Source organism: Hemiscyllium ocellatum, chromosome 23, assembly GCF_020745735.1.
Source record: "Hemiscyllium ocellatum isolate sHemOce1 chromosome 23, sHemOce1.pat.X.cur, whole genome shotgun sequence".
Classification (NCBI taxonomy): Eukaryota; Metazoa; Chordata; class Chondrichthyes; order Orectolobiformes; family Hemiscylliidae; genus Hemiscyllium; species Hemiscyllium ocellatum.
This window is the reverse complement of record NC_083423.1, coordinates 242,792-269,373: the sequence shown is the minus strand read 5'-3', so window position 1 is coordinate 269,373 and position 26,582 is coordinate 242,792. Positions and strand designations below refer to the sequence as shown.

Below are 26,582 nucleotides of genomic sequence, written 5' to 3'. Positions count from 1 at the left end.
TGTAGTGCCTCGGGTGACTCGCCTACGCCTTTAAATAAGGGGAGAGAGAAAAAAACCTTACCCAGGTAACCTAGCGCGCCTTCCGGGTCTGCTACCGCTTTTTTAAAGGAAAACTTTAAATTTACAACTATTAAATAAGCGACCAAACTTACCCACCAGCCGTCGCGAAGTCTTCCGAGAGACTGAGAATCTTCCTCCTTCTCTCAGTTCCTAGTAGTGACCTTGTATAAGCTTTCACCAGCGAAGACTGTGGTTGGCAAGTGTGAGCACAATAATGATCATGTTCCATGGACCCTCTGCCTTTCTCACATTTCCAGGATTCTTGATTTAGAACGTTTACACTGAACCCTGCCCAGCTCCTTCAAAACATTGAGCTCAATAAGTTCGTGGAGAAAGTTATTACCATTATTTCTGATAAACAATGTTCTACTAATGATTGGAACTAATTAGAGTTACATGAAAACATTATAACCATGTGTTCTTGTCTATGGCCTCAAGGTTTATCAGCACTAAGCTATTTGTATTTGATTGTTTCCGAGCACTTTATTACAGTTTTAAAGAACAGTGGCATCAGTTTACATTGAAATTCATGTGCAGTTTGAGATCATTAGGAAATGTTACTTGATGTGCAGAGCTAACCCTATTCAAATATTATTTGTATTCCTTCAATTAATACCTTCAGCTAAAAAAATTGGAATTGTTACACTTGTGTTTTTTATCAATACTGAATCTACAGTAGGATCAGTATCATTCAACTTGTGTTTTACTGCTGGTCTTCTTTATAAAGTGTTGATTGTTTTCTCAGGAGAAAAGCAAAAGTCCCCAGGAGTTGACCCAAAACAGCTGGCTGCAGAACTACAGAAGGTGTCCCAAGAGGCACCCTCTGTCATTACCTCAGCCACAGAGAAAGGAGTTCACAGCCATTCAGGAACCACATCAACCACTTCGAGTGCTGCCCCCAGCCCTGGACAACCAGGTTCACCTGCAGTTAGTAAAAAGCGACACAGCAGCAAGGTGAGCAGATGCCTTTAAACATTAATTTAAACATCACAAATACTAAAAGTATAGCATGCTAGTCGACTGATTGAATTCAATGAAATATTGAATAAGTTAAAATATTTATAAGTTTTACATTTAGAAGGTAGGGTTTCCTAAAGTGACAAGTTTGGTAATTAATTAAAGGAATATGTTTTATTTCAGCAAAGGTTTCCTGAGGTGCATTGAATTGTTACAACCAACTTGGGAAAGTAGCAGATTCTCAAATCCTATGACTCCTGGGATCACCTCAAAAGTTAATGATTTAGTTAAATTCCACAAAGTTGTCAGTTATCCGCCTGATGGAATCGGATTAACAGAAAGCATGACCAGATCCCTATACTTAACAAGAACCACTATTTACTACAGATCAATTCTAACCATAGGGAAAATGAAATTATGAACTAACAACTTATAACTGAACTAGTTAAAACTCTAGCCCCTTTTTTAAACCTCTACTCACACATAGGGGCAGTCACTGACAAACTGGTGTTATGGGTAGAGGTAAAACTCTGGAGAAACACTTCAGTTTAATGGGATGCTCCTTTTGCTTCCCATGACCTTTTATTCTTCAGTCTCTTTTCTACAAGTGTTTTTCATTTCTTCACAGGAGGCACAGAACAAATGGAACACCACTTGTAATGTCTTTGACTTACTGGTTAAAGGCAACAGCTTATCAAACTGGTGGGACACTCCACGTACTTTTATTGCAGAGAGATAGAAACACAAAACCTGCTCTTCTAGTAGGCCAAAAGCTTCCCAGCAGCCTCTGCTGTAAGCCCCCAAGCTCTTCACCTGCCCAGGAACAAATCAGAGAACTGTCGTCAGGGTGATGACTTCAAACATCCACAACTAGTCACATTTTCACAAATCAATCAGCAAGATGTTGTTACTTGATTCCCACTCTGCATGCACTCACCAGTACCATGCCATCCTATCTCTCCTTCCTCACTACTAACAAACCAGCAAGGTAAACAAAACTTACAATGTGGTTCAGGAACTTGTTCAAAAAAGTGCAGTAATTCCTTCCACAGTTTTTGATTTCGAACTAATTTTTTTTTCCATTTCAGTGTACAACTAAACTAAACAAAACACAATAAGCTTGTTTTCACACAATTTATTGTTCAGATGTTAAAGAACTAAAACTCACATGGAATAATAGAATCCCTACAATGTGGAAACAGGTCATTCAGCCCTCCAAAGAGTAACCCACCCAGAACCATTCCCCTACCCTATATTTACCCCTAACCATACATCCCTGAACACTATGGGCAATTTAGCACAGCAAATTCACCTAACCTGCACATCTTTAGATTATGGGAGGAAACCAGAGTATCCGGAGGAAACCCACGCAGACACGGGGAGAATGTGCAAACTCCACACATACTCAGGTGGGAACCAAACCCGAGTCCCTGACACTGTGAGGTGGCATTGCTAACCATTGAGCCACCATGCTGCCCCTAACTGTGCCATTCACAGCAGTGGAGATGAGAGTCAAAGAATGCTGACAGCATAAAAAAAGGCCAATCAGCTTATTCTGGCCCTAATGCCCATCTGCAGGAACAATTCACTAAGGGCCACTCAACTATATATTTCTTCTTTGTTTTCAGATAATAATTCAATTCTCCTTTATGAACCTTTAGTTGAACCTTCTTCCACTACAGTCTTAGGCAGCACGTTCAAATCTGAACCATTCTCTGCATAAAATATTTTCTCCTCATGGTATCGCACTTGTCTTTCCAGCTCATGTTGTGATTGAATTTGTTCGATCCCAGATAAAAACCTAGCTTGTTGGATTATGTTTTGTTTTGGTTTGGTTTTAACAAGCAATCTCTCACTAAAACAAACACACACAATGTCGCAGATTATGAATTACCTATAAAAAAGAAGTTTATTAACCAAAAGAAATGAAGATAAAATGGAATAAATTAAGCTACGTTCTTTTAACACAAGTGCAGAATATAACACAAATGCAGAAGGAAAGTATTATCCAATTAATCCCAAAGCATTCCTTTACAAGTTCCAAAAACTCTTATCCCTTGTACAATGCGCAAAAACAACCCTCTTAGAGAAAAACACCTTTTGTGATACCTTAGTTTTAGATTTAGGCTTTATTATCACGTGTACTCAAGTATGGAATATAAGAGTACAGAAAAGCGTGCAATGTCACCACACATGACACCATTTTACGTACGGTATGTACTTAAAGAGATATGTAGAAACCTTAATTATAGAGATAGAAAAATAAAGAAATAAGTTAAAAAGTTCAGCAGTATAAAAGTGGAAAAATAAAGCAATCAATTTTAAAAAGTCAACTATTACAGTCCTTTCTTAAGTTGTGGACCTGACAGCGCTCCAAGCTGGGCTTTCCTCAAGCGGGCTTGCTCTCCCCAGCACTGGGCATGCTTTCACCACGTTGGGCTAAGACCTGCCCCTGTTCACCGGCTGCTTTCGCCGCTGACCTCCATCGGGCATGCCAGGCTTTGCTGCCACTCGCAAGGCTTTGTCCCCGACCACCGCTGACCGTAGCTGCTGTCTTTCTTTGTTACTGGTCGCTGCTGCCACCATCTTTCGATGCCGCCATTCTTCACCACAGACGGCATCCGGGCTCATACTGGACCCCAGCTGCTGCCACGCTCCATTGCCGCCTTAGCCACCTCGTTGCAGAGTCCCACTCTGGTGCTGCTCCAGACATGCAGTAGGTGAGTAGACTAAGAAAAAAATAAATAATTAAGAGAAAGAGAGGAAAGAAAAGTGAGAAAAGAAGAAGAAAGAAAAGCGATCAGAGTGGACAAGCTCTGCTTAGGAGCCCTACTCTGCTGCCATCTTGAACGTTTGCCAGTGAAGATACAGCACAGTGAGGCTCCCTGAGGTACTCACCTTAACGGAAAGTGTTAATTTAACCCCTCTAGGTCTCTGTACCTTCTCACCAATGGTAGAGGTTGTAGGAAAACATTACCTGTGTGGGATGGATCTATGAGAATGCTGGAAACCTTTCCTTGACAGTGGGCCTGGTAGTTTCTTCCTGGAGCTGTCATGCATCTGAGTTTAAACATACTTAGCTTGAAGTAACTTCTTCTGATTTGGGACAATCACTTGTTCATTACCTAGACGATTTAGATTTACTGTATTCTACCCTTCATAGAGGCATTGCTCTTTACAGACATCGCTATTCAAGGTCTTCACAGAATGTGCAAAACAAAATAAGATTACAAAGGGTCTGTGCCACGAAGCTATGGTTTTCCCCAAGCTGAAAAGAAATTTAAAAATTCTAAAGCATAATGATTTACCTTGCTAAGTTGTAAAACATCCTAATTTAAACAAAAGCTAATTAGTGCTATAAAAGTAGCTCTCTGCAACTGCTGCGTAGGCACTCAGAAGTTAATTATGAACCAGATATACAGAAAACCCACATGTCGCTCAGACAAACTTAAAATTGATGATTTTTAAAATACAAAAATAATCACACAGTCTATATCACATCACTCCATTCTTCCATCGATCGAAATAATTTCTCCTTCTCTACTTTGGACAGACCATGCATGAATTGAATTGAATTGAGTTGAATTGAACTGAATTGAATTTATTCTCACGTGTGCCAAGGCACAGTGAAAAGCTTTGTCTTGCAGCCATACGGGCAGATCACAGAGTTAAGTAGCATAGATAAGTAAATAAAGGTAAACAGCAGCAAAAACAAAGACACAGGTACATGTGAATGTTAAGAGTTTGTGAGTCCATTCAGTATTCTAACAACAATAAAGTAGAAACTGTTACAAAACCGGTTGGTGCGTGTGTTCAGGTGTCTGTACCTTCTCCCCAATGGTAGATTTTGTAGAAAAACATCGCCAGCGTGGGATGGATCTTTGAGAATGCTGGCGGCCTTTCCTTGACAGCCGGCCTGGAAGACGGATTCTATAGATGGGAGGTTGGCCTTTGTGATCGTCCAGGCCAAGTTCACTACTCTACCACTCTCTGTAACTGTGTCTGATCTTGAATGGTACAATTGCCATGCCAGGTAGTGATACATCCAGACAGAATGCTCTTGATGGTGCACCTACCAAGTTGGCAAGGGTATTCGCCATCATGCCAAGTTTCCTCAGCTTCCTGAGAAAGAAGAGACATTGTTGGGCCTTTGTGACGAGTGTGTCCACATGAAGAGTCCAAGAAAGCTTATTGTGGATGACCATTCCCAGGAGCTTGACACTCTCCACTCATTCCACCTCTGTGCTGTTAATGTGTAGGGGGGCATGAGTATCATCCTGCCAAAAGTCAGTAATGAGTTCCTTGGTTTTGCCGGCATTGAGAGCTAGATAGTTTTCAGTGCACCGTTTTTCCAGGTCTTCCAGCTCCCGTCCGTAGTCTGTTTCATCACTATCTGAGATTCGATTGACTATGGTGGTGTCATTAACGAACCTGTAAATGGCATTAGTCTGGTCTTTGATGACACAGTCATGGGTATACAGTGAGTACAGTAAGGGGCTGAGTACGCACCCCTGGGGGGCTCCAGTGTTGTGTGTTTAGAGCCCAGGAACAGGCCCTTTGGCCCTCCAAGCCTGAGCTGATCCAAATGTACTGTCTAAACCTGTCGGTCAATTCCTAAGCATCTGTTTCCCTCTGCTCCCCACCTACTCATGCAGCTTTCCAGATGCATCTTAAATGCAGAAACTGAAACACCTGATCAGCGGATCCAGACACTGTATACGGTCAACACAAAAGAATTCTTGGACATCATCAGAAATATACACATAGACAAGGAAGAAACCATGTTCTCATTCGATGTAATGGCACTGTTCACCTCTATCGACAAAACCCTAGCCAGAGAAACAATAGCCAACCTGCTGGACATACAGAACAGACAACAGGACGTTGAATCTATCAACAAAGACGGCATACTTAAACTACTGGACCTGTGCCTCACAACACACTCCACATTCAACAACCAAATGTATGAACAAATCAACGGCACACCCATGGGCTCACCCATCTCTGGACTCATAGCAGAAGCAGTAAGGCAAAGGTTAGAACAACAGTCTTACCGCAAATTCAACCCAAACTCTGGGTCAGATATTTGGATGACACCTTTGTAATCATTAAAAACACAGAAATAGAGAACACACACCGGATCATCAACGCCACACTCACAGGAATCCGATTCACTAGAGAGGAAGAAAAGGACAACCAACTCTCATTCCTAGACGTGATGGTACAGAGAACACCGAATGGAGAATTCACCACAAAGGTATACAGAAAAGCCACACACACATACCACGTCCTGAACTACGAAAGCAACCACCTCAACACACACAAAAGAAGTTGCATCAAGACACTATTCAAAAGGACACAACACACTGCAGTACACCAGAACCGCAAAAAGAGGAAGAAGAACACCTATATAATGTATTCGCCAAAAACAGATACCCGCGCAATTTCATCAACAGATGCCTAAGGAAAAGACAACGGAATGAGGACATGCCACAACCCAAAGGACTAGTCACACTACCATACATCAGGAGCATTTCCGAACTGACAGCCAGACTACTGCAACCACTAGGACTCATAACAGCACACAAACCAACAGTCACTCTCAGACAACAACTCACCAGAACGAAGGACCTGTTACCCAGCATGAGCAAAACCAATGTAGTGTACAAAATCCCATGCAAGGATTGCACAAAACACTACATAGGATAAACAGGAAGACAGCTCATGATCCACATCCATGAACACCAACTAGCCACGAAACGACATGACCAGCTATCCTTAGTAGCCACGCAGATGACAAGCAACATGAATTTGACTGGGACAACACTACTATTATAGGACAAGCCAAACAGAGAACAGCCAGGGAATTCCTAGAGGCATGGCACTCATCAACAGATTCAATCAATAAGCACATCGACCTGGACCCAATATACCGGCCACTGCAGCGGACAGCTGGAACTGACAACCGGAAGCAGCAGATACAAATCACTATAAATGCCGGAGGTAAGATCACAGAAGCGCTTCACAGGAGGCTCCCAAGCACGAGAGTGTCACCTAGACAAGGGACGAGACGTTTGCAACACAAATTCCCAGCTCGGCGAACAGAACCACAACAGCTGAAGGGCCTTTTGGCACTGTATTATTCTATGTTCTAAATCTCCTGTCTGTCTTTTCTTCTCCATGAAGAGCAGCCCCTGCTTCTCCAATCTACCTTTGCAACTGAATTTTGTCACTCATAAACCATTCTCATGAAATTTCTCACTCTGAAATTGGAGAATTACAGCCTGAACTGTGAGAAATTGTTAATGGAGAGAAAGGAAACAGCAGAGAAATTGAACAACTTTATTTTCAGAGAAAACACAGAGATCTTCCCAAAGATCTTTTGCAAAGGAAGAACTGAAATAAATTAGTGTTCATAAAGTAGTGCTAGAGAAATTAATGGTTTTGAAATGGGACATATTAAAGGAGATGGCCGTGGAAATAATGAAGACATTGATTGCCATTTTCTAAAATGCTCTAGATTTGGGAATAGTCCCGGCATATTGGAGTGTGGAAAAATTTAAAAGAGGGAGAGAGAAAAATGGAAATTACAGACTGATTAGTCTGCATTCAATCATCTGCTGAATTCAAGAAATCCATCAACATGGACACACTTAGTCACATCCACAAATTGTAAACTTTTACGTGCATAGATGTCTTCAGTCCTAGGTACATATTTTAATTGACTTGGGCTGCTTAACGTTATCCTAGCCTGACTATGTCTGGTACTGCTTCCACAATTCCTTATCAGTATCTGTGTTTTCCCTCTGGATTATGTACCTGTCCATGGATTATGCCTAGAAATGCGCAAAAGGAATCCTCTGTCTTATGATTCCCAAGGCTTCTCTGGAAAGTTCTGCTGATGCCAGCACTTATTCGATGCAAGGTTGGCCTGGACAATTCTGCTAACTATGAAGATAGAAATCCTGATTTAATTCTCACAGTAAATACCTATTTAACTCTTACTTAACTAACATCAGCAGAAGGGAAAATATTGTGAAGAACATGATAACAGAGCATTTAAAATGCAAACATTATTACACAAAGTCACCTTGGATTTATGAAAAGGAAATGGTGTTTGACAAAGTTTTTTGAAGTTGTGCTGGTAGAATAGATAAGGGAGAATCAATGGGGGTGTTCTTTAGATTACTTACAGTGTGAAAATAGGCCCTTCGGCCCAACAAGTCCACACCAACCCGCCAAAGCACAACCCACCCATTCCCCTACATTTGCCCCTTTACCTAACACTACGGGCAATTTAGCATGGCCAATTCACCTGACCTGCACATGTTGTATTTGGATTTTCAGGAAGTTTTTAATAAAGATCCTTATATGAGGATATTGTGCAAGGTTAAATCACATGGAATTGGTGGTAATAGACTGGTATGAATTGACAGTTGGTTAGCAGACAGAGAACAGGAGCAATAAGAGGACTTTTCTTCAGAGTAGAAGACATTGACAAGCGGGGTCAGTGTTTGGGTCCCAGCAGTTCTCAAGATATATCAATGACTTGGATGATGGGAACAAATGTAATATTTCCAAGTTTGCTGATGACACAAAACTAAATGGAAATAAAGGTGATGAAGAGAACATCGAGGCTTCAGGACAATTTTGACAAATCGAGTGAATCGGCCAATATATGGTGCCTGAAGTATAACAATGATAAGTATGAAGTTATCTATTTCCATAGGAAAAGTAAAAATGGCAGAGTATATTTAAATGGGGATACATTGAGAAATGTTGATGTCCAAAAGGAACCTGGGTGTCCTTGTACCGGTCACAAAGCAAGCATGCCGATGAAGCAAGCAATGAGGAAAGTAAATGATATATTGCCGTTCATGGCAAGAGTCTTTGAATAAAGGAGCAAGGATGTCTTACTGCATCTATAGAGGGCCTTGGTGAGACCACACTTAGAGTATTGTTTGCAGATTTAATCTCTTTACTCAAGGAACAGGTTGAGCGAGATTGCCGTTGATCGAATGTTCACCAGTCTGATCCCTGGGATGGAACATTTGTCATATCAGGAGTGATTGGATTGACTGGACAGCACAGGAACAGGCCCTTTGGCCCAGAGGCCCTGCGTTAACACATGATGGCTTTCTAAACTAAAATCCTTTTGCCTCCATGCCATCCATATCTTTCTATTCTCTGCCTTCAATCAGATTTTAAATTCTCTGCCTATTCATGTATCTGTCAAGATGCCTCTTAAACGTTGCTATTGTATCCCCCTGCATCACCTCCTCTGGCAGCACCTTTCAGGCACTTACCGCCCTCTGTGTAAAACTTTTGCCTCTCAGATCTCCTTTAAACTTAGCCTCTTTTACATTAAACCTCTATCCTCTAATAATTGACATTTCAACCTTGGGAAAATGACTCAAACTATCCATTCTGTCCTAGCTTCTCATAATTTTATACATTTCTATCAGGCCACCCCTCATCCTTCAATGTTCACATGAAAACAATCCAGGTTTGTGTCATCTCGATCACAGCTGACACCCTCCAAACCAGGCAACATCCTGGTAAACCATTTCTGTACCCTTACATAAGCCTCCAGATCCTTCTGGTAGTGTGGTGATCTGAACTGTAAAAAATATTCAAAATTTGGCCTGTTTAAATTTCTATACAGCAGTAATATGATTTGCTGATTTTTATACTATACATTCTGACCAATGAAGGGAAGCATTTCACATGTCTTCTTGACCACCTTAATCACTTGTGTTGCCACTTTCAGGGAATTGTAGACTGGTTACACCTAGATCCCTCTGTCTGGATTAGAGTCATAGAAATATACAACATGGAAACAAGCCCTTCGGTCCAACTCGTCCATACTGACCAGATATCCCAACTCAATCTAGTTCCATCTGCCAGCACCCAGCCCATATCCCTCCAAACCCTTCCTATTCATATACCCATCCAGATGCCTTTTAAATGTTGCAATTGTACCAGTCTCCATCACATCCTCTGGCAACTCATTTTATACATGTACCACCTTCTGTGTGAAAAAGTTGCCCCTTAGGTCTCTTTTATATCTTTCCCCTCTCACCCTAAACTTTATCTGCCATTTCTCTGCCCATGTCTCTAGTTTGCCCATGTCCTGCTGTAGATCCTGGTAATCCTCCTCACTACAGCTCCCACAATCTTTGCATCATCCTCAAATTACTAGTCAGGTCACCTACATTGTCCTCCAAATCATTTGAATATATGACAAGCAACAGGGGTACCAGCACTGATCGTAGTAGAACACCACTGGTCACAGATCTTCAACTGAAAAGCATCCTTCTACCCTTATTGTCCTCTTCTCTGAGTAAGCCAGTTCTGTATACATCTTAACAGCTCATCCGCAAATGCCATGTGACTTCACTTTTGTATCAGCTTACCATGAGGGACCTTGTCAAAGGCCTTGCTAAAGCCCATTTAGATAACATCTACTGCCCTTCCCTCATCAATCAACTTCTTCACTTCCTCAAAAACTCAAATGTAGTTTGTGAGACACGACCTTCCCCACACAAAGCCATGCTACCTATTGCAAATAAGTAAATTTTTCTAAATGTGGATAAATGCTATCTTCTTCTCCAATAACATTGTTCAATGGCCAGTACGTTACTGAATTATTCCTGTTGCCCCTCTTAAAGGAACAATGTTGGCTATTCTCCAGACCTCTGTGGCCTCTACAGAGGATACAAAGATTTCGTACTAGGCCCCAGCAATTTCCTCACCTATTTCCCATAGAATTCTGGCATAGATTCCATCAGGTCCTGGGGACTTGTCTACCTTAATACTTTTCAAAACACCTAACACCTTTTTTATCCCCTGGAATATCAACATACCCTTCCCAAGACTGACCATCCATCATGTCCGTCTCCTTTGTGAATACTGATGTAAAGTAATAGTTAAGGACTTTACTCCCTTGCTCTGGCTTCATGCATAAATTCCCTTTTTTTGTCCTTGATTGGACCTACCCTTTCCTGAGCCACCCTCTTGCTCCTTGTATATGTCTAAAACACTTTGGGAGTTTCCTTATCCTGTTTGCCAAAGACCTTTCACTGTTTCTTTTAGCCCTCCTAGTTCCTTGTTTGAGTTCTTGACTGCTGAACTTGTATTCTTTAAGGACTTTGTTTTCAGTTTCCTAAACCTGACGTAAGCCTCCTTTTTCTTTTCTCTTGTCATCCAAGGTTCCTGAATCTTGCCATCATGTTCCTTCATTTTTACAGGAACATTCTGCTTCTGAACTCTATCACCTGGCCTTTAAACGATTTCTACATGCCTGATGTGGCTTTATCCTCAAACAGCTACCCCCAATCCACATTCCCCAGTTCCTGCCTAATATCATGGTAGTTAGGCTGCCTGCAGTTTAATACTTTCACCCAAGGACTACTCTTTTCCTTATCCATAAGTAACCTAAAACTTACAGAATAATGGTCATTGTTGTGATTCTGTTCGCTGAGCTGGGAGTTTGTGTTGCAATCGTTTCGTCCCCTTTCTAGGTGACATCCTCAGTGCTTGGGAGCCTCCTGTGAAGTGCTTCTGTGATGTTTCCTCCAGCATTTATAGTGGCTTGTCTCTGCCGCTTCCGGTTGTCAGTTCTTGCTGTCCGCTGCAGTGGCCGGTATATTGGGTCCAGGTCGATGTGTTTGTTGATAGAATCTGTGGATGAGTGCCATGCCTCTAAGAATTCCCTGGCTGTTCTCTGTTTGGCTAAAGTACACCTAAAGTGCACAAACCAGACATCCCACTCAGACCCAGAGTATCAATACCAGGGACACCATCACACAAACTGGCTAAAGAACTACATCAGAAACTGAAACACTTGATCAGCCGTTCCAGACAATCTATACAAACAACACAAGAATTCTTGGACATCATCAGAAATATACACATAGACAAGGAAGAAATCATGGTCTCATTTGATGTAACGGCATTGTTCACCTCTATCGTCAAAACCCTAGCCAGAGAAATAATAGCCAACCTGCTGGACATACAGAACAGACAACAGGATGTTGAACCTATTAACAAAGACGGCATACTTAAACTACTGGACCTGTGCCTCACAACACACTTCACATCCAACAACCAGATATACGAACAAATCAACGGAACACCCATGGGCTCACCCATCTCTGGACTCATAGCAGAAGCAGTAATGCAAAGGTTAGAACAAACAGTCTTACCGCAAATACAACCCAAACTCTGGGTCAGATATGTGGATGATACCTTTGTAATCATTAAAAATACAGAAATAGAGAACACACACTGGATCATCAACGCCACACTCACAGGAATCAGATTCACGACAAAGGAAGAAAAGTACAACCAGGTCCCATTCCTAGACGTGATGGTACAGAGAACACCGAACGGAGAATTCACCACAAAGGTATACAGAAAAGCCACACACACAGACCAAGTCCTGAACTATGAAAGCAACCACCCCAACACACACAAACGAAGTTGCATCAAGACACTAATCAAAAGGGCCACAACACACTGCAGTACACCAGAACTGCAAAAGGAGGAAGAAGAACACCTATACAAGGTATTCACCAAAAATACCTGCACAATTTCATCAACAGATGCCTAAGGGAAAGACATGCCACAACCAAGAGGACTAGCCACACTACCATACATCAGGAGCATTTCCGAACTGACAGCCAGCCTGCTGCGACCACTAGGACTCATAACAGCACACAAACCAACAGCCACTGTCAGACAACAACTCACCAGAACGAAGGATCTGATACCCAGCATGAGCAAAACCAATGTAGTGTACAAAATCCCATGCAAGGACTGCACAAAATACTACATAGGACAAACAGGAAGACAGCTAACGACCCGCATCCATGAACACCAACTAGCCACAAAACGACATGACCAGCTATCCTTAGTAGCCACACACGCAGATGATTAGCAACATGAATTCGACTGGGACAACACTACTATTATAGGGCAAGCCAAACAGAGAACAGCCAGGGAATTCCTTGCGGCATGGCACTCATCCACTGATTCTATCAACAAACACATCGACCTGGACCCAATATACCGGCCACTGCAGCAGACAGCAACTGACAACCGGAAGCGGCAGAGACAAGCCACTATACTGCCGGAGGAAACATCACAGAAGCACTTCACAGGAGGCTCCCAAACACTAAGGATGTCACATAGAAAGGAGACGAAATGTTTGCAACACAACTCCCAGCTTGACGAACAGAACCACAACAAGCACCCGAGCTACAAATCTTCTCCCAAACTTTGAATAATGGTCACTGTTCCTGAAATGCACCACCACTAAAACTTCAATCATCTGGATGGGCTCATTCTCCAAATTCAAGTTAATTATGGCCCCTGTTGTTGGATTAAATAGCTTGAATATTTATATCTTGTTTAACAAAAATGTCCTGGACACACTTAATAAACGTCCCCTCCATCTAAGCCCCTCGCACTAATTGAGACCCAACCAATGGAGGGAAAATTAAAACTGACCACCGCAACAACCCTGTTGCATTTATATTTTTCCATAATCTGAATACAAATCTGTTCCTCTATCTCCTGCTAGCTCTTGAGAGATATAGTAAAATCCCATCAAAGTATTTGCACCCTTCCTAGTCCTGAGCCGTTCTCGTATGGTCTTGCTGGATGAGCCATTCAAGGTGTCCTCCCTCACTCAAGCTGTGATATTCTCCTTAATCAGTAATGCAACTGCCCCACCTCTTTTACATCCCTCAATATCTCATCTGAAATCTCTAAATCCAACAATGTTAAGCTGCCAATCTTTTTCCTCTCTCAACCAAGTCTCCAGAATAGCTACAACGTCATGGTCCTATGTATTAATCCAAGCTCTAGGTTCATCTACCTTACCTATTGTACTCCTTGCATTAAAGCAAATGCACATCAGACTGCCAGTCCTGCCTTTTTCAATCATCTCTTCCTGTCTGTTCTTCCTCTTAGCCTTACTGGTCTTAGTTTCTGACTCTTCCTTGGTCATTTTAGTTGCTGATTTACTGCTCTAATTGCTGTACCCACTGTCACACTTGTTTAAAATCACAGAACATAGAACATTACAGCGCAGTACAGGCCCTTCAGCCCTCGATGTTGCGCCACCCTGTCATACCTGTCTGAAGCCCATCCCACCTACACTATTCCATGTACGTCCATATGCTTGTCCAATGATGACTTAAATGTACTTCAATTTGGTGAATCTAATACCGTTGCAGGCAAATCATTCCATATCCTTACTACTCTCTGAGTAAAGAAACTACCTCTGACATCTGTCTTATACCTACCTCCCCTCACTTTAAAGTTGTGTCCCCTTGTGTTTGCTGTTCCCATACTTGGAAAAAGGCTCTCTCTTTTTCCCTCTGATTATCTTGTCTATCTCTATTAAGTCACGTCTCAACCTTCTTCTCTCTAACGAGAACAGCCTCAAGGCCCTCAGACTTTCCTCTTAAGACATTCCTTCCACACCAGGCAACATCCTAGTAAATCTCCTCTGCACCCTTTCCAAAGCTTCCACATCCTTCTTATAATGCGGTGACCAGAACTGTACACAATACTCCAAGTGCGGCCGTACCAGAGCTTTGTACAGCGGCAGCATAACCTCCTGGTTCCGGAACTCAATCCCTCTATTAATAAAGGCCAAAACACTGTATGCCTTCTTAACAACCCTGTCAATCTAGGTGGCAACTTTTAGGGATCTGTGAACATGGACACCGAGATCTCTCTGCTCATCTGCACTCCCAAGAATCCTAGCTTTGGCCCAGTAGTTTGCATTCCGATTACTCTGTCGAAAGTGTATCAACTCACACTTGTCCACATTAAACTCCATTTGCCACCTCTCAGCCAGCTCTACATCCTATTTATGTCTCTCTGCAACCTACTTCATCCTTCGTCACTATTCACAACTCCACCAACCTTAGTGATGTCCGCAAATTTACTAACCCACCCTTCTAAACCCTCATCCAGGTCATTTATAAAAATGACGAACAGCAGTGGACCCAACACTGACCCTTGCGGTACGCCGCTAGTAACTGTACACCAAGATGAACATGTTCCATCAACTACAACCCTCTGTTTTCTTTCAGCAAGCCAATTACTGATCCAAACTGCTATGTCTCCCACAATCCCATTCCTCTGCATTTTGTGTAATAGCCTACTGTGGGGAACCTTATTGAACACCTTGCTGGAATTCATATACACCACATCAACCGGTTTACTCTCATCTACCTGTTTGGTCACTTTGTCAAAAAAGTCAATGAGATTCGTTAGGTACGACCTACCCTTCACAAAACCGTGCTGACTGTCCCTGATCAGATCATTATTTTCTAGATGGTTATAAATCCTATCTCTTATAACCTTTTCCAACACTTTACCAACAACTGAAGTGAGACTCACTGGTCTGTAATTACCAGGGTTGTCTCTACTACCCTTTTTGAACAAGGGAACCACATTTGCTATCCTCCAGTCCTCAGGCACTATTCCTGTAGACAATGATGATTTGAAGATCAATGCCAAAGGCTTGGCAATCTCTTCCCTTGCTTCCCAGAGGATCCTAGGATAGATCCCATCTGGCCCAGGGGACTTGTCTATTTTCACACTCCCAAATGACACTAACAAACCTCCCTAGAAGTTGGTGCCCCCTCCAGTTTCAGTACAACTTCTTGTACAGGGCCCTCCAGCCCTGAAAGCGATCCTAATAATCCACATACCTGAAGCCTTCCCTCCCTCACAAGCTCTTCAGCCACATTTTTAGCTCTACTACCTTCCCGTTCATGGCCTCACTGGCACATGGCCCAGAAGTAATCCTGAGCTCTAAAATGACAGTACTGCCACCAAGTAGGTTTTGCACACTAAGTAAGAATCGATATGCATGTATCCAATAGATGTTCACAATGCACATGATAATGCCTAACCCAAAATGGCATGGCTTTCTTGGGAGGAATCCACACAAGGCATGGATGTCTTTTTGGAACAAACTTTATATTTTAGCAGCAACAAACCAGACACTACTGCGCTGAGGTTTGTAGCTTCTAAGTTTAGTTTGAACCCGACTCATGAAATTGAATTCTTAGTTTGTAAATGTCTGTAATGAATTCAAGTTTTTCAATTATGACATTGGTTCCAGCTGATAATGAGTCAAAAGCAAAAATCTTTGCATAATTACACTGAATTGACGGTCATGTAATAGAATGCAAATACAGGTAGTTTCATGCAATGTGCTTTCAAAAACTGGATTTCTAATGATTTAAGGTCAAATGGAGTCTGTAGGTATTAACTGGATAATTTTCATAATGACAGCAATTCAGAAACTGGACAAATATTTATCAACTCCATTTATTTCATCTTTGTTGATCTTATATTTTGGCAAAGCATTACATTTATGTCGAAATAAAATTCAGGAATCATCAGTTTTTTTCTGGATTGTAAAATGCAATTAAACGATACAGAAGAGAGTAAAAGGACAGGCAGACTAAAACAAATAGAATGAGAGAGAATTGAAAGATACAAGCTATCCCTGAAATTACAGTCCATTGTTGGTGCTATGTTTAGCTTTTATAATTACCATTGGTCTTGCCCAGCAAACCTGTTTAATTTCAGAACAACTAATTAAAATTGGATAAATGAGAAGGATGACAGAAGGTTAGCAGTGGACAACTGATCACAGAAAGAACAAAAGTGAGAAACAAACACAATGAACAACAGGTGAAGAAGGCACTTGGTAGAATACTTCTGCCATCTTGCGTTAACACAGCGATATTAAAATTAGGCAGCTCTTCCTTGTGTTTTATATCTTTCTCTTTGATGACTGTGACTACAAAGCTGATTTTTTAAAATAAGACCTTCTATCCAAAATGAACTTTCAGGCCAATCTTTATCCATCAACCTGCTTTGAAAACTCCACTAACATTTTGACCGCTGTGAAAAATTCTGCAACTGCAGCTGAGACAGTCTATAGTATTTTGAATTGAACAATCCACAACATTCCAAAAAAAAATTCTCTTTATCTTCCAATCTTAATGGGCCCTTTAAAAACTTCCAAGATTTTGATCTGGGCCTGCATGTTCACCAAAAGCTATTAGTTCTTCCTTCAATCGTACCCTATCTCTCTCCGATGTTTCTTGAAATCTGTCCGTTAGTTTTGAAATATATTGTTTATAAACAAATTAACAAACAGGGACAAAAACAGTTAACTCCCCCAGTGGCAAAGCTAAAAATAACAATTATTCAAAATGTCTAATGATAATATGAAAGAGCTATTTAAAATTATTTTCATTCTTTTACAGCCTCCTGAAACAGCAAGTAAATCACATCCAATTACTGGCGAAATTCAGGTAAAACTTTTTTTTATGCCTTATTGCAGTTTATATTTCATTTTTCTGTCTAATATCTTTGAATTAAGCATTCAGTAGCCATTCTCTAAAACCTTACTCCCTTTACATTGTAAAGATATTTACTTCACAATTTGTTGTTCACGTGAAGAAAAATAAGATTATAATTCCATCTTTATATCTTCTTTTAAGTTGAAAGCCTGACAATTAAAGAACAGTGAATAAATTCATATGTTATATTGGGTTGCAGCACAATGTGAAAGATTCATAAATAAAGAGAACAACGTGAGAAAGAAGAGGATTGACTTATGGCACAGGCATCATTGCTGAAAAACGAATGATTTGGAGATGCTGGTGTTGGACTGGGGTGGACAAAGTTAAAATTCACACAACACCAGGTTATAGTCCAACAGGTTTAATTGGAAGCACGAGCTTTCGGAGCGACGCTCCTTCATCAGGTGGTAGTGGAGGGCTCAATCCAAACCACAGAATTTAAACCAAAAGTTATAATGTGATGTAACTGAAATTATACATTCAAAAATTGATTGTCTGTTAAGCCTTTCATCTGTTAGAATACCAGTGATAGTTTCACTTCTTTCATGTGTAAATCACAAAACTTTTTTTTTAAAAAGTTGCATTCTCGGGTTAGCTGTTAACAATGGTGATAGCTAGACAATATGTTGAAGGTGTTGGCCCCCTATGTTCTCTGTCCAAGCCACGATGCCTAGACCGACTCCAGTCTAAAAAGTGAGACACCGGAGTCCCACATAAATTCATGCAGTTCCCAAGCCCAGAGCCCCACACGAACGCACACAGCGCCTGAGCAAAGCACAGTGTATCCCTGCAAGTACAAGCATGCGTTTATGTGGGACTCCATTGTCTCACTTTTTAGATTGGAGTCGGTAGTTCTGTATCCAAATGGCTAGTTCTCCCTGTATTCCATGAGATCTAACCTTGCTAACCAGTCTCCCATGGGGAACCTTGTCAAATGCCTTACTGAAGTCCATATAGATTATGTCCACCGCTCTGCCCTCATTAATTCTCTTTGTTACTTCTTTAAAAAATTCAATCAAGTTTGTGAGACATGATTTCACACGCACAAAGCTATGTTGACTATCCCTAATCAGTCCTTGCCTTTCCAAATAATGTACATCCTGTCCCTCAGGAATCCCTCCAACAACTTGCCCACCACCGACATCAGCCTCACTGGTCTATAGTTCCCTGGTTTGTCCTTACCTCCTTTCTTAAACAGAGGCATCACGTTAGCCAACTCCAGTCTCACCTCACCTGTGACTATCGAGGATATACAAATCTCAATAAGAGGCCCAGCAATCACTTCCCTAGCTTCCCACCGAGTTCTAGGGCACACCTGGTCAGATCCTGGGGATTTATCTGAGAGGGAGGGTGGTGTTGGAAGGTTGTTTTTCAGACTGGAGGTCTAAGACTAGTGGAGTGCCACAAGGATTGGTGCTGGGTCCACTACTTTGGATGTGAGCATAAGGGGTACGGTTAGTAAGTTTGCAGATGACACCAAAATTGGAGGTGTAGTGGATAACAAAGAAGGTTATCTCAGATTACAGCAGGATCTTGTTCAGGGGGGCCAATGGGCTTGATCCGAGGTTCTGAGAACTGGCAAATGGAGTTTCATTTAGATAAATGTGAGGTGCTGCATTTTGGGACAGCAAATCTTAGCAGGATTTATACACTTAATGGTAAGGTCCTAGGGAGTATTGCTGAGCAAAGAGACCTTGGAGTGCAGATTCATAACTCCTTGAAAATGGAGTCGTAGGTAGATAGGATAGTCAAGAAGGCATTGGGTACGTGGTATGCTCTCCTTTATTGGTCAGAGTATTGAGTACAGGATTTGTGAGGTCATATTGAGGCTGTACAGGGCATTAGTTAGGTCACTGTTGGAATATTGTGTGCAATTCTGGTCTCCTTCCTATTGGAAAGATGTTGTGAAACTTGAAAGGGATCAGAAAAGACTTACAAGGAATTTGCCAGGGTTGGAGGATTTGAATAGGCTAGGGCTGTTTTCCCTGGAGCGTTGGAGCCTGAGGGGTGACCTTATAGAGGTTTATAAAATCATGAGGGGCATGGATAGGATAAATAGCCAAATTGTTTCCCCTGTTGTTGGGGAGTCCAGAACAAGAGGGCATAGGTTTATGGTGAAATGGGAAAGATATAAAAAAACCTAAGGGGCAATTTTTTCACGCAGAGGGTGGTATGTGTATGGAATGAGCTGCCAGAGGAAGTGGTGGAGGCTAGTACAATTGCAACATCTAAAAGGCATCTGGATGGGTATATGAATAGGAAGGGTTTGGAGGGATGTGGACCAAGTGCTGACAAATGGACTAGATTGGGTTGGGATATCTGGTCGGCATGGGTGAAGATTAGGAGTAAGAAGGTTTATAATCAATGCAGAGTGCCAGAGAGCATGCCAAGAACAGCACCAAACATACCTAAACTTAGGTGCCAATTTGGTGAAAGTATAACACAGGGCCATTGGCATACCAAACCGAGGAAGCAGCATGTATTAGACAAAGCGAAGTAGTCCCATAAAGAATGAATCAGATCTAAATTTTATCATTAATGTTGATGGAAATTAAAATGATGTTTAGGAGGATAAGGCTCCACAGATATCCTCAAATGATGTGGGAGTTCAGTGTGTGAGTACAGAAGACAAGGCTGAAACATTTGCAATCTTCAGTCAGAAGTGTCGAGTGGATGATCCACCTCCAATGGTCCCCAGCATCGCAACCACCAGGTCTTTAGTCAATTTGAACCACTTCACATGATATCAAGAAACAGCTCCTGACAGTGGATACTGCAAAGTCATAGACCGAAACAACATTCCAGTCATAGTATTGAAGACGTGAGATCCCCTAGCCAAGCTCTTCCGGTACAACTACAATGCTGGCATTTACTCAATAATATGGAAAATGGAGTCTAACAGGGTGGCACTGGAAAAGCACAGCTGGTTAGGCAGCACCCAAGGAGCAGGAGAGCCCTGATAAAAAGCTTATGCCCAAAACATCAACTCTCTTGCTCCTTGAATGCTGCCTAACCAGCCGTGATTTTCCAGCATCACCCTTTTAGACTCACTTTCTCTAGCATCAGTAGTCTGCACTTTCTCCTAATATGGAAAATTGCCCAGGTAGGTCCTGTCCACAAAAGCAGGACAAATCCAACTAGCCAATTACCACCCATCAGTCTACTCTCAATAAAGTCATGGAAGGAGTCTTTAACAGTGTTTTCAAGCAGCACCTGGTCAACAACAATTTGCTCAGTGATGCCGTTTGGTTCTTCCCATGTATCAAATGCACTTTTCCTTCTAGATGGGTGTGGTAGTGGGTTTGGAAGATGCTGTCTAAAGAGTCTTGGTCAATTTCTGTAGTGCATCTGCTTCTAAGTGATGGTGGTGGAGGGAGTGAATATTTATGGATGTGGTGCCAATCAAGGGGCTGCTATATCCTGGATAGTGTCAAGCTTCTTATAAGTATGCCGTTTTGGATACTGTTGGGGGGTATGACTTACCGAGGAAAGCAGTGGGGCACCTGCTGCTCAGAAGGGAAGGTGGAAGAGGAGCAGAGCAGTTGTCACTGGGGACTCGATAGTTCAGGGGACGAGAGAGACTCACGGTTGGTGTGTTGCCTCCCGGGTGCCAGGGTCCATGATGTCTCTGATCGTGTTTTTGGGATCCTTCGGGGGGAGGGAGAGCAGCCCCAAGTCATGGTCCACATTGGCACCAACGACATAGGTCGGAAGAGAGATGGGGACTTGAGGCAGAAATTCAGGGAGCTAGGATGGAAGCTTAGAACTAGGACAGAGTTGTTTTCTCTGGTTTGCTGCCCGTGCCACGTGCTAGTGAGGTGAGGAATATGGCGAGAGAGGAATTGAACATCTGGCTACAGGGATGGTGCAGGAGGGAGGGTTTTGGGTTTTTGGACAATTGTAGCTCTTTCTGGGGTAGGTGGGACCTCTACAACCAGGATGGTCTTCATCTAAGCCAGAGGGGTACCAATATCCTGGATGGGAAATTCGCTAAAGCTATTAAAGTGGATTTAAACTAATACAGCAGGGGGATGGGAACTAAAATTGTAGGACAGGTACAGAACAGGATGAGAGTAGGGAGTTCCCAAATCAAATATCTGAGACTGGCAAGTGAGAACCTGGTTTGAAGTGTGTGTACTTCAACGTGAGGAGCATCCGGAATAAAGTGGGTGAACTGGCAACATGGGTTGATATCTGGGATTTCGATGCTGTGGCCATTACGGAGACATGGATAGAGCAGGGACAGGAATGGCTGTTGCAGGTTCCGGGATTCAGATGTTTCAGTAAGAACAGAGAAGATGGTAAAAGAGGGGGAGGTGTGGCATTGTTGATCAGGGACAATATTACAGTTGTAGAAGAGATGTTTGGGGACTCGTCAACTGAGGTAGTATGGGCTGAGGTTAGAAACAGGAAAGGAGAAGTCACCATGCTGGGAGTTTTCTATTGGCCTCCGAATAGTTCCAGAGATGTAGAGGAAAGGATAGCAAAGATGATTCTCAATAGGAGTGTGAGAGGCAGGGTAGTTGTCATGGGGGACTTCAACTATCCAAATATTGACTGGGATCAGTACAGTACAAGTACTATAGATGGGTCAGTTTTTGTCCAGTGTGTGCAGGAGGGCTTTCTGACACAGTATGTAGACAGGCCAACAAGGGGCAAAGCCACTTTAGATTTAGCACTGGATAACGAGCCTGGCCAGGTGTTAGATTTGGAAGTAGGTGAGCACTTGGGAGACAGCGATCACAATTCTGTCAGGTTTACTTTAGTGATGGAAAGGGATAGGTGTACTCCACCAAGCAAGATTTACAGCTGGGGGAAGGGAAATTACGATGCAATTAGGAAAGATTTAGGAAGCATAGAATGGGGAAGAAAACTGCAAGGGATGAGCACATTAAAAATGTGGAGCTTATTCAAGGAAAAGCTCCTGTGTGTCCTAGATAAGTATGTACCTGTCAGGCAGGGAGGAAGATATAGAATGCATGAGCCGTGGTTTACTAAGGAAGTGGAATCCCTGGTCAAGAAGAAGAAGAAGGCTTATGGTAGGACAAAATGTGAAAACTCAGGGCACTTGAGGGTTACAAGGAAGTCAGGAAAGACCTAAAAAGAGACCTCAGAACAGCCAGGAGAGGACATGAGAAGTTGTTGGCGGATAGGATCAGGGTTAACCCTAAGGCTTTCCATAGGTATGTCAGGAATAAAAGAATGACAAGAGTTAAATTAGGGCCAATCAAGGATAATAAGTGGGAAGTTGTGTGTGGCGTCAGAGGAGATAGGGGAAGGACTAAATAAATATTTTTCGACAGTGTTCACTATAGAAAATGAAAATGTTGGCAAGGAAGATACAGAGATACTTGCATCTAGACTAGAAGAGATTGACAAGGAAGAGGTATTAGAAATACTGCAGAGTGTGAAAATAGACAAGTCCCCTGGGCCAGATGGGGTCTATCCTAGGATCCTCTGGGAAGCAAGGGAAGAGATTGCCGAGCCTTTGGCATTGATCTTCAAATCATCATTGTCTACAGGAATAGTGCCTGAGGACTGGAGGATAGCAAATGTGGTTCCCTTGTTCAAAAAGGGGAGTAGAGACAACCCTGGTAATTACAGACCAGTGAGTCTCACTTCAGTTGTTGGTAAAGTGTTGGAAAAGGTTATAAGAGATAGGATTTATAACCATCTAGAAAAGAATAATCTGATCAGGGACAGTCAACGCGGTTTTGTGAAGGGTAGGTCGTGCCTAACGAATCTTATTGACTTTTTTGACAAAGTGACCAAACAGGTAGATGAGAGTAAACCGGTTGATGTGATGTATATGTGATGTATTTCAGCATTCGATAAGGTTCCCCACAGTAGGTTATTATACAAAATGCAGACCACAATATCACTTGATCAAAAGTATGGTTTCTGATCCCAATTCTTTTACTGTATATTGCCTCCCTCCACACCCCCAGTTTGTGCACAATCTCCTTCAATTAAATATAACTTTAAAGTGAGGGGAGATAGGTATAAGTCAGAGGTAGTTTCTTTATTCAGAGAGTAGTAAGAGTATCGAATGCTTTGCCTGCAACGGTAGTAGCTTCGCCAAGTTTAAGTGCGTTTAAGTTGTCATTGGACAAGCATATGGACGTACATGGAATAGTGTAGGTGGGATGGGCTTCAGATTAGTATGACAGGGCGGCGCAACATCGAGGGCCGAAGGGCCTGTACTGCGCTGTAATGTTCTATGTTCTATAAGATCTTTTATTTTTTATACTTATACTCTTTTCTGTTATTCATTTGTGAGATGTAGATGTAGCTGACTGGCCAACGTTTATAGTGCATCTCCAGTTGCCCTTGAGAAAGTGGTGGTGAGCTGCATTCTTAAACTGCTGCAGTTCACATGCTGTGGGTTGACTGACAATGCTGTTATGAAGGGAATTCCAGGATTTTGACCCAGCAACAGTGAAGGAACAGTGATATGTTTCCAGGTCAGGATAGTGAGTGGCTTGGAAGGGAACTTTCAGGGGGTGGTGTTCCTATGTATCAGCTGCCCCTGTCCCTCTAAACAGAAATGGCTGTGGATTTAGAAGGTGCTGTCTGAGAATCCTTGATGAATATCGGCAGTACAGTTTCTTGTAGATAGTATACATTGCTGCTCCTGAACATCAGTGATGGTAGAAATGAACATTTGTGGACGTTGTGTCAATCGAGTAGGCTGCTTTATTCTGGATGGTGTCATTGATGCATCTGTCCAGTGCATCTTTCACATTCCTGATTTCTGACTTGTAGATGATGGACAGGCTTTGGAAAATCAGGAGGTGAGCTCCTCACCACAGTATTCCTAGTCTTTGACCTACTCTTGAGCCACTGTGTTTATATGGTGAATCCAATTGAGTGGTAACCCCGAGGACATTGACAGTGGGGGATTCAGGGATGGTAGATTGAAGTCATAATAATCACAAATGAATTTATTCTTTCCTTTCAAATGACAAGAGCATTTCATGGAAAATGCAAATCCCAAAGATTTATATATTGCTACAAAATAACAGATTTGTTAATTTTGTTTTATCTTATACTTAACAGTACAATTTTCCAATCACTTGTGGTCCCAAAAGTGCCAAGTCTATCTGAAATTACTGCAAAGAGCAAAGTATCTCAAACTTTTGAGCAACAGGTGAAGCAAGCTTCTTCATACTGCTACTATCCAGTTGCAACATGAATGGCATTCACCACTAACAGGACCCTACTGTCAAACCAAAAAGACTTTCTGTCCTCCGACGATTTGTTTAATAATTTGTTGAACACAAGATCTGTTAATTATCAGTGGTTCTCTGATTCATAACATGCTTATCCTACTTTAGAAATGGCATTTACTTAATGGCGTACTACAATGTGAAATTATAAAATGGTACTGAATGTAAAATTCTCTTGTCAGTTTATTTACTTTGCAAACAATTAGATGTTTTTTTGAAAGAAGCTGTTAGAAATGGCAGAAGAGACTGTAAGAAAAAAGAGCAATCTGACAAAATCTAAATGAATTAATTAATTTAATTTTGTAACTTGAAAACTAATCTATGATCAGAAGATAAAAGCAACAGAAAAGGTACTACTCTTTTCTTTAAGGTCATTTAGAATCTTTTCTTCCCTTAGTTACAAATGAACTATGACAAGCACATTGGAAATCTCATTGTTCATGTTCTACAAGCTCGGAACCTTGCTCCCAGAGACAACAATGGTTATTCAGATCCATTTGTTAAGGTTTATCTTCTTCCAGGCAGAGGGTAAGGAAAGTATCTCGTGAACTTTGCAAAGTAATGAAATACGCACATGATACATGCTCATAAAAAATGATTGGAACTGATATTAGATTTTTTTTCCCTTCTGCATGTAAACCCTGTATTAATAATGTTCTTGGAAATTCCGTTCTGGATTAGACGTCCTGGAAAAGCACAGCAGTTCAGGCAGCATCAGAGGAGCAGTAAAATCGACATTTCGGGTAAAAGCCCATCATCAGGAATACAGGCAGAGTGCCTGAAGAGTGGAAAGATAAATGAGAGGAGGGTGGCGGTGGGAAGAAAGTAGCATAGAGTACAATAGGTGAGTGGGGGAGGGGATGAAGGTGATGGGTCAGGGAGGAGAGGGTGGAGTGGATAGGTGGAAAAGAGGATAGTCAGGTAGGTCAAGTCATGGGGACAGTGCTGAGCTGGAAGTTTGGAACTGGGGTGAGGTGGGGGAAGGGGAATTGAGGAAACTGTGAAGTCCACATTGATGCCCTGGGGCTCCGCCCTTCTCCCTGGCCTATCACCTTCATCCCCACCCCCGCTCACCTATTGTACTCTATGCTACTTTCTCCCCACTCCCATCCTCCTCTCATTTATCTCTCCACCCTTCAGGCACTCTGCCTGTACTCCTGATGAAGAGCTTTTGCCCAGAACATCAATTTTACTGCTTCTTGGATGCTGCCTGAACTGCTGTGCTTTTCCAGCATCTCTAATCCAGAATCTGGTTTCCAGCATCTGCAGTCATTGTTTTTACCCTCTTGGAAATTCCAACCTCTTCCACAAAAATTGTTTGAAGATTGCAAAAGCTGCCAAGATGTTGGCTATAGTTTCATGGTTTTATAACTTTGGCAACACTATAAGTTTCTTTGTTAACATCAAATGAAATTGAACCCAGAAGTTGATGCTGAGCCAAATCATTCCTGGTAATGGGTTTGCTGTTTGTTAAAGCCTTGTCAACAGCCATGGTATAATATGTGCAACGTTTTGCAATTTACATGAAGATAATGAGGTCATTTGACTATCAAAGTTATCTGTTGCCATGAACTAAATCAATTGATTTAGAGGCACAATGATCTTGACACCAAACCTTGGAACTATAGACCCAGATATTACTACAATGGCATTAATCTGCACCAATGTAGAATGTAATTATTACATTTTTTAACCTCAACAGCATAATCAATGTACAATTGTAGAAGTGCAAACTGGTCAAAGATAGTCCAGACATGTTGCCATGACAAAATTGAACTGGTCATTTTAAAACAGAATTATGTTGCTTTGAAATTTGAAAATAATTTTAAAGATAATGCTTAAGTTCTTTGTTTTTAATAACATTTTAACTTTGCATGGCTGTTGATTGAATGTATGAGGGTAAACATCAATTTCTGACAAAATGAGA

General features: G+C 41.8%; 1 protein-coding gene across 1 annotated transcript in view; it reads left to right on the top strand.

Annotated features, from left to right (window-relative positions):
* Nucleotides 1–26,582, top strand: part of pcloa (piccolo presynaptic cytomatrix protein a) — a 577,994-nt gene that overhangs the window by 368,158 nt on the left and 183,254 nt on the right. Inside the window, exons 14-16 of the mRNA XM_060842523.1 lie at nt 806–1,014; nt 17,328–17,375; nt 25,053–25,183. Coding sequence (XP_060698506.1) covers nt 806–1,014; nt 17,328–17,375; nt 25,053–25,183 — 388 coding nt within the window. The remainder of the gene's footprint in view (nt 1–805; nt 1,015–17,327; nt 17,376–25,052; nt 25,184–26,582) is intronic.